This window comes from Salvelinus alpinus, chromosome 1 (assembly GCF_045679555.1).
Source record: "Salvelinus alpinus chromosome 1, SLU_Salpinus.1, whole genome shotgun sequence".
NCBI lineage: Eukaryota > Metazoa > Chordata > Actinopteri > Salmoniformes > Salmonidae > Salvelinus > Salvelinus alpinus.
In genome coordinates this window covers 43147254-43157088 of record NC_092086.1, presented here as the reverse complement: position 1 = coordinate 43157088, position 9835 = coordinate 43147254, and the positions used below count along the sequence as shown (strand labels likewise).

The following is a 9835-nucleotide window of genomic DNA, read 5'->3' as shown; positions in this document are numbered from 1 at the left end:
CCAAAGGTGTGCAATCGACAGTCATGAAGTCATATTTTCCCCCCACTGTTTTTGGTTAAACTCATTGGACTGTTGCCGAAAAGAGAGAGTAATCTCCGCCATAAACACTTCACCAACGCAACACAACAAGAATGTACACGTGAAGCTTAATCAGACAGAGATGTCTAATTTCGTGGAATCGGGTAGGCCAAGGTTTTTTTTCCTACATATTTATTGACAGTTTGGAACAAAGCATTTAGCTAAATTAAAACTCATGCAAATCTAGCTAGCTAACATTAGCTAGCAGCATGCTGTCAACAACGGAGCTAGCTAGCTGACGTTAGCAAGCTTTAGTCTTTCATATTTATACTTTTATTTAAAGAATAGGAAATAGTTAACCAACGTGCTATTTGAAGGTTGATCTTTTGGCAATGTTTAGTTAATGATTGTGCTGTCTCTAGTCAACGTTAATAAACAGTGCTGTTTTTCACAAGGGAAAACAAAGCTGAACAATCTGCGGCGAAAATTAGTTGAACATTCCTGACTGTTCTTCACCAGCCTGTCAAAGAATGGTGTGAGTTCAGGCCTACACCAAGTTATGTAACGTTAATGCAGAGTGGATAGATTAGGCTAATTGCTTAAAAGTGTATAAATAGTAGGCCTAGTCTCTCAGAACGAGTGTAGTTTGCAAACTGTTCAGCTGACAACTGCACATATGAACCTAGCCTAAGTAATGTCAGAATCAGCTGCTTGTCTGTCAACCAATTATTTATATATAAAATAGATTACTGACGAGCGCTGTTTTGAAGCCGTCTTGGCACTTAAGCAGTGTAAAAAATATTTAGGAAGCTACAGAAATACATGTATTGTCTACACTAGTTTTTTTCCACGTTTATTCTATTAGACACCTTAATGCATACTTTGAAATTATATTATGTAAGCTAAAAATAAATCATTAAATATATTAAAACATATTCCTTAAAGTCCAGGTAGCAGATAATGAACCCTGTCATATATTTATGTAGTTGGTGCTGTATATTTAAGCAATAACGCTCGAGGGGATGTGGTGTATGGCCAATATACCACACCTGTGGGCTGTTAAGGACGATGCAACGAAAGTGCCTGGATACAGCCCTTTTGCCATGTACCACAAACCCCATAGGTTCCTTACTGGTTACAACATAATTAGAACAGTGAACAAGTAATTCTGTGTCATACCGTGGTGTACGGTCTGATATACCACGGCTTTCAGCCAATCAACATTCAGTGCTCAAACGACCCTGACTATTATAAACTGGTGGGTTCAAGCCCTGAATGCTGATTGGCTAAAAGCTGTGATATGTTAGATCGTATACCACAGGTATGACAAAACATTTATTTTTACTCTTCTAATTACATTGGTAACCAGTTTATAATAACAATAAGGCACCTCGGGGGTTTGTGGTATTCATTAGTTGCATGTTTTGTCCCAAAAAATGACATTTGTTTTGGACTGATGCCCGACTGAGCATTCTACTCAATGCATCGTCAATGAGCGCTGATGAAGATTTCATCAAAAGTGCATTACAGTGGCTTTGAAATACAATGACATTCAAAAGGAGGCAAATTATTAGTAGGAAAACCTTTCGTCATCATTTTGATGTCACCAGATTGACTTCAGATGCAGTATAACTTTAGCTAGCTAAAATTGGGGACACACACCGGATTATAGCTATATAGCTCACGTTAGCTTTTTTGACGAACTTTCCTAGCTAATGACATTGCCATCTATCTAAAGTAAATTTGACGACATGATAATGCTGGCAAAATTGTTTACTACTAAATATTTTACTACTTTAGCAATTTCATTGTATTTCGAGGCAGTAGAGTGTAGTTTTAACAACTGTTAAGACCAGTCATTCTGGACGGAGACTAATCACCACTTTAGGGCACCACTATGGTGCCGCTGATGGAGGAGGCTTGAGAACGTTCATAACAATGGCATGACACGACCGAGTGACGGAGGTGCAACCTATGGATATGGACAATATACCAGGCGCTCTGCGTTGCATCATGCTTAAGTACAGCCCTTAGCTGTGGTATATTGGCCATATACCACACCCCCCCGAGCCTTATTGCTTAAATATAAATGGGTTCTAACTTGAAAAATGCTTTGTTAGTTTATAATTGTACAATTTATGCTCCCTGTATATAAAACCATGAATACTGCCGGAAAGGCCCAAACGCAAGATAGTCATTTTAATGACTTGCAGCGTGAGCCTACTGTACATGGTAAGCTGGTGCGCACCAAGTTGTACTTCACGTTTTAGTATGGAAAACGGTTGTGATGATTTTTCTACAATATTCACAACATATTGACATAATCTTTATTGAATAAAAATCTAATTTTGGCAATTACATGTGGAAAAACGTAGTTGAGTGAACATTATCAAGCCAGCAGCAGATTAAACAGAAAGTGAATTATCTCCTCCCTCTCTCCCCGGTTTTAGCTTGCGGATATCACTGTCTACCTGGCTAGGTTTAGAATATATTATTAGCCCGTACCAGTGACAAACTTGGCTATCTTATCGACATATGGCAGTACACAAAATCATATTTTGCCAGCTAGAAAGAAACAGCCACAAATAAATTCAGGAACGGATGAAGAGGATAGCTAGCTATAGCAAGCTAATGTTAGCTGATGCCTCTTTAACAAGAAGTAACTGTGACAACATTGAAGTGTGGTATACTGCAGGGCTGCCGGCTAGGGCCATTATTGTTTTCTGTTTTTACTAATGACCTTCCACTGACCTTGAACAAAGCATGTGTGTCTATGTACGCTGACGACTCAATAGTATACACCTCGGCTGCAACAGTAAAATAAATAACTGACATGCTTAACAGAGCATTTTTGGGACAAATCACTCGCTCAACACTAAACCTATTTAGATCTATTATTGAATAATGTGTCGATTGAGCAAGTTGAGAATAAATTGCTGGGTGAAAGCTATCATGGATAGAAAGCTATCATGGTCAAAACATAGACCACAGAAGGTTGTTGGCACCTTAATTGGGGAGGATGGACTCGTGGTAATGGCTGGACAGAATCAGTGGAATGTTATCAAACACATGGTTTGATGCCATTCCATTCGCCACCATTCCACCCATTATTATGAGCCGTCCTTCCCTCAGCAGCCTCCACTGATATAGACTCAATGGTTGCTAAAATGGGAAGAGCTATGTCCATGATAGGGCGTTGCTCTGCCTTCTTGACATTTCAGTCCACCAGACAAGTCCTACAGGCCCTAGTTTTGTCGCACCTGGTCAACTGCCAAGCTGTGTGGTCATGTACAGCAAAGAGAGACATAGGTAAATTGTAGTTGGTCCAGAACAAAGCCGCACATATTGCACTTAGATGTACACATAAGGCAAGTGTCAGTAACATGTATGTCAGTCTCTACTGGCTCAAAGTTGAGGAGAGATTGACTGCATCACTATTTGTCTTTGTGCGAGGTATTGATGTGTTGAAGGTACCGAACTGTCTGTTCATGCAGTTGGCACAAAGTTCAGGCACTCATCGGTACAACACAAGACATGCAACCAGAAGTCTCTTCACATTCCCTAGGTCCAGAACAGAGGCTGGGAAACGTACAGTATTAAATAGAGCCATGACTACATGGCTAGCAATACAACCAGATAAAATAACACCTTACTGCACACAGGGGACTGTGAAGAGACAGTCATTTGATATACAGTGCCTTCGGAAAGTATTCAGACCCCTTGACTTTTCCACACTTTGTCACGTTACATCCTTATTTCAAAAAATATTAAATTGATGAGGGAAAAAAACAATCTACACACAATACCCCATAATGACAAAACAAAAACTGTTTTTTAGACATTTTCGCTAATTTATGATAAATAAAAAAACATCTAATTTAAGTATTCAGACCCTTTACTCAGATTTTGTTGTAGCACCTTTATCAGCGATTACAGCCTTGAGTCTTCTTGGGTATGACGCTACTAGCTTGGCACACCTGAATTTGGGATGTTTCTCCCATTCTCTGTAGATACTCTAAAGCTCTGTCAGGTTGGATGGGGAGCGTTGCTGCACAGCTATTTTCAGGTCTCTCCAGAGATGTTTGATCGGGTTCAAGTCAAGGCTCTGGCTGGGCCACTCAAGGACATTGAGACTTTTCCAGAAGACACTCATGCGATGATTTGGCTGTGTGCATCGGGTCGTTGGCGTTCAGGTCAAATAGTTCAATCTTGGTTTCATAAGACTAGAGAATCTTGTTTCTCATGGTCTGATTTATTTTGGCCATCTCCAAGCGAGCTGTCATGTGCCTTTTACTGAGGAGTGGCATCCATCTGGCCACTCTACCATAAAGGCCTGATTGGTGGAGTGCTGCGGAGATGGTTGTCCTTCTGGAAGGTTCTCCCATCTCTACAGAGGAACTCTAGAGCTCTGTCAGAGTGACCATCGGGTTCTATGGTTACCTCCCTGACCGAGGCCCTTCTCCCCCGATAGCTCAGTTTGGCCGGGCGGCTATCTCTAGGAAGAGTCTTGGTGATCCAAACTTCTTCCATTTAAGAATGATGGAGGCCACTGTGTTCTTGTGGTCCTTCAATGCTGCAGACATTTTTTAGTACCCTTCTCCAAATTTGTGCCTCGACACAGTCCTGTCTCGCAGCTCTACAGACAATTCCTTCGACCTCATGGCTTGGTTTTTGCTTTGACATGCACTGTCAACTGTGGGACCTTATATAGACAGGTGTTCCTTTTCAAATCATGTCAAATCAATTTAATTTACCACAGGTGGACTCCAATCAATTTTGTGAAACATATCAAGGATGATCAATGGAAACAGGATGCACCTGAGCTTAATTTCGAGTCTCGTAGCATAGGGTCTGAATACTTATCTAAATAAGGTATTTCTGATGTCTAAAAATCAATTTTTGCTTTGTCATTATGGGGTATTGGGTGTAGATTGAGTGAAATAATAATTGAATCCATTTTAGAATAAGCCTGTAACGTTACAAAATTTGGAAAAGTGAAGGGGTCTGAATACTTTCCGAATGCACTGAATGTAGGCTATGTGTGACGTTTTAAATGAATGTAGTTCAGTCCTTGATTAATAATGTTCTATATTATGTCATGTTTCCGTTGGACCCCAGGAAGAGTAGCTGCTGCTTTTGCAGCGGCTAATGGGGATCCTAATAAATATCAAATCCTAAGATCTAAAAAGAAACTTTCCCAATGAGTAAAATTCACAATACACCCCTCCAAAGAAAGCCTGGCTCCTTTTTCTGAAATGCCACCAGATCCATGATGGAATACATGGCCGAAGTGTTGCGTTTCGCTTTAGCCCGCCATCCACACACACAGACAGTTTCGTTCCCAGCCACACGGCTCTATACAGAAACAAACAAGTACAAGCCTATCTATAGTATGATAGCAGTTAGCTACCAATAGCTGGCAGACATGTTAATTTGGTTACTTTAGCATTAAACATTTGACTGAAGCCCTCCTTTCATTGTTGATAGCCATGGAAGTGTTTAATTTGCCTCGCAATAGAGGCATACTCACATTTGCATAGTAAGTGTTGCTACACCCTGCTACCACACAAAGCTTGGCCATCTTGATGAATAAAAATGCAATTGCTAGCTAGCTCCATACCACTAACACACAAGTTATGTTTTTATTATTAGTTTTACCCACAAGTATATGAAGGCTGAGCATGCATTTTGATTTCCTCACTGTGATGCTGACCGCGGGGAGTTGTGGGATTGTTTCTGAAGTTAGAGCTGATTTTGAGAGAACCTCTTTAACCCAACTTTTAGAACAATATTATAGTATTATAAAAATTGATTTAAGAGTTTGTAATTTGGCAAGGTTTTCTTGGGGTTCGTCTAAGTGACTATTATATGCGTTTCTGTCATTGAGAAATAGCTGCTACATGCCTTTGAAGTTTACTTTAAAAAAAAAATATATAATCTTACTTTCCCTGCTAGAACAACAAAAAACACTTAAATACATGTAATTTTGTCCTCAAAACATTTAATTGAAATACTGTTGAAGTCCATTAATTCTTATGAAGGATTGCTTCTTCTGGGGAGTGCCAATATGGCTGACCGGTGGCTTCAAAGCCTCTCATTGGCCAATATATATCTATATCCCTGGATTGCTAATGATATGTATCTATCATTGATGTCAACATATTGTTTTTATATGATACATGTATTTTCTATTTGTTTGCTAAATCTGCAGCTAATAATACTGTATAGCTGTTTTGTGTCATTAGAAATTAAACTGTATTTCCATGTCCATCCAGGAAGGAGAAGAGGGGAGGGAAAAGACCCAGATGACTTTTTGGAGAGCAAGGAGGAGGATGTGTCCTTAGCCACAGAGCTCCGTCTTGTCCTGATCGGAAAGACAGGATCAGGGAAGAGTGCCTCTGGGAACACCATCCTGGGCCGCAGGCACTTCCTGTCAGAGCTCCGCGCCAGCTCAGTCACCCAAGTCTGTGAACAAGGCAGTGCAGACCTGACTGAGGAGGAGGAGGAGGAAGGACAAGAAGTCAGGAGGAAGAGGACGAGAGTGGTGGTGGTAGACATGCCAGGTTTTGGAGACACACGCTTCGATGCTGAGCAGACTCATTCTGAAATAGCCAAGTGTGTGGCACTGTCTGCCCCAGGCCCCCATGCATTCCTCCTGGTGATCCCACTGGGACGCTACACTGAGGATGAGGACCGAGCCGTGAGGGAGATGGTCCATATATTTGGGGAGGGGGCGGTCCATGACCACACACTAGTCCTGTTCACTCGTGGTGATGACCTAGAAGGTAGGGGGATGGAGGGGTACCTCGGAGCCAGCGCCCCGGTGGAGCTGAAGGCCCTGATAGAGAGGTGTGGGGGCAGGTACCACGTCTTCAACAACAGAGACCCAAGTGACCTGCACCAGGTTGTAGGGCTGCTGGAGAAGGTGGAGAGGATTGTGGAAGAGAACAATGGAGGCTTCTACACCAACTCTATGTTCAGAGAGGCTGAGGCTGCCATCAGGGAGGAGCAGGAGAGGATGGTGAGAGAGAGAGGGGAGGGAGAAGGCAGGGAGAATAAGATGGCCAAAAGACGGAAGTGTGATCTAGAACAGAGTGGGAGTGGGTGGGATGAGAGGGGGGCAGCTGTGGGAGGTTCAGGATTAAGGAAGAGAGACCTGGAGAGAGGAGGAGTAAATGAGGAGGGATGGAAGGTGGAGAGATGGACAGAGGAGAGGAAAGGAAGTGCTGTTAGCCTCCCGAGGGACAGAGGGGACAGGTGGAGGGAGCTGTTCAGGACCAGGCGGCGGGGCAGCGACAGGGCCTTGATTAGGAGGCAGTCTTTCCTCTCTGCCCTGGGGCAGTTCAGGAAGGAGGCCGCCCTTTCTGAGAAGGTCCTAGAGAAAGTGAAGATCCTGGTGGCTGCTGGAGCCACTGGCATGGTCGTGGGGGCAGTGTTCGGGGCGGCTGCCCCTCTAGCTGCAGCGGCGGGAGCTGCAGCCATGGGGAACACTGTGGGCTTTGCTGCTGGGCAGCTGGCTGGGATGTCGGTGGCAGGCGGCACAGGGATGGGAAAAGCTGTGGGCGCCATAGTTGCAGCAGCCACAGGGAAAACAGCCATGGCTCTCGGTGCAGCGACCGGAGGAGTGCTGGGGGGATCTGTGGGCGCCCTAGCTGGGGCAGAAGCTGCCAGTCCTGGGGCAGCTGCCTTGGATGCTCTAGGGCAGGTGAGCCTGATTGGGACTGCAGCAGTAGGAGTTGCAGCAGGGGTGGGGGGTGCCATGGGGGCAGGAGCGGCCCTGGGGGCTGCTCTGGAAGGTGCAGCTGTCAGCACAACTGCCCTGACAGGGGTGGGCACCGCAGCAGGGGCAGTAGGTGTGGCTAATGCTACTACTATTGGCTCAGTAGCAGCTGGGCAGCATGCAGTGGCCACTGGGGGCAGTGTTGCAGCTGGAGCTGTTCAGTGTGCAGCCGCTGCTGTGGTAGATGGGGTGGCTGCGAGTGGGCCGCTGATTCAGTCCGGTGGGGTGTGTGGATCTGCAGGGCGGGCTGTTTCTGGTGCCTGGGGCTCCATGGGAGCGACAGCGTGCATTATGACAGCGGTGGCAGAGATAGGCAAGGCTGCAGCGGGAATTGCCCTGGCAGGAGGGCTGGTGGTGAAGGTAGTGAAGGAGAGGGTCAGGAACAGCAACAGCTCAGCAGACGCCAACTACACAGAGAAGAAGTCCTATGAGATCTACTGGAACAAATAAAGGACAGTTAGGCCTGCAACACCACCAGACCACAGAGGAAAATACACTCTCAGGACCTTTTAAAATGTGGATTCAGGTTCAATAATTAAGCAACTTATCACAATTATCAATAAAAGCACGTTGCAAGTCTTTGTTCCTTTTACTGGCAGTGGATGGTGTGATTTCCTCTATTCACTGTTAATAAACTATAACTCTTCTGCAGTGAAGTATCTTCCCAGAATATTACTGAACTATCATTTTAGCTTTGTTCAAGCACTTACCGTGGTTATTTGAGCTTTTTAGTATGCACTTACACCATTTGTATATTTACTTGTGATCCTATAGTTAATTTTTATTTCATTATAGAATATGGTTTTCTACTGTATTTAGTCAAATTAGTAGTTTACTGTTTTAATGAAAGACCGTTATCTATTTCTGCATGCAGATTTTCATAAATCCACCGATATAATCTACAACTTTTTAGTTGGGTCCAGTATTACAAAACATATTTTTAGCTCTTATTCACAACTGAAAGGATGTACTGTATAACACACATTCACATTATGTATTCAGTTGCAGTGTTGTGGCTTTTTGAAGGGGAAAGAATTGAAATGCATAATAAAATGAAATCTGATAAAAATGTCTGTCCTTGTCATTTTTTCTTTTATACAGATCAACATTAATATTGAGTGCACAGAATAAATATGAATTAATACAAGGATGTGCGTTTTAAGGAATAGTATGTCACCCTCAGCTCAGTTGACACACCAGGGAATTAGACTTTAGGCACACACACAAAAGTGACTGTGTTTAGTAGCCATACTGAATCTAATCAAATGTTATTTGTCACATGTGCCAAATACAACAGGTGTAGTACTTACAGTGAAATGCTTACTTACAAGCCCTTAACCAACAAAGCAGTTTTAAGAAGAAAAAAAAAGAAATTAAAGTAACAAATAATTAAAGAGCAGCAGTAAAATAACAATAGCGAGGCTTTTTACAGAGGGTACCGGTACAGAGTAAATGTGCGCGGGCACTGGTTACTATTTAATTTATCTTTATATCACACTCAGGTCGCTGACATACTAACAGTCATGCAGCGAGTAACTTTTTTTTTATGGAACAAGGCAGTATTTCTTGACTTTGTTGAAAATCTGTATAAAATGTTACTTGTGTTTACAAAATGTAACTAATGTATTTATACTTGAGGTCAGTTTCATACCGTCTAACAACTGGAATTTTTTCACACAAACATGAGAATATTAATTTGTAATTAGTGATTTTTTAAAAATTGTTATTGTATAATTCATATCCTGATGGTAGGTATCGCGTAACATCTGGGGATAGCCAGAACATTAATAATGTTGTTCAAATGGGGCGGGCTCATATATAAAGTCAGATATCATTAAATATTTATTAGAGTGAATCTCTTTGGATAGGCTCTTTTTTTAAAGAAATATTTGGGAGGAGTCAATGCAAATTTCAAGAAAGCTTCTGATCGTTGACGTACTATCAGGCCACGGTAAAGGTGACATTTCTATTGGACAATGGTGCCTGGTCTCATGACAACAACAGCCAGGATTAAGCCAATCAGGAGTCGTCCTGGTT

The 9835-nt window shown here is 42.7% G+C and overlaps 1 protein-coding gene across 1 annotated transcript; it reads left to right on the top strand.

Annotated features, from left to right (window-relative positions):
* Positions 1–29: 29 nt before the first annotated feature.
* LOC139535896 (uncharacterized) lies at positions 30–8867 on the top strand. Its single transcript, XM_071335827.1, has 2 exons — positions 30–182; positions 6294–8867. Exons 1-2 carry the CDS (start codon positions 161–163, stop codon positions 8246–8248), a joined length of 1977 nt encoding a protein of 658 aa, XP_071191928.1. The 5' UTR covers positions 30–160; the 3' UTR covers positions 8249–8867.
* Positions 8868–9835: the final 968 nt, after the last annotated feature.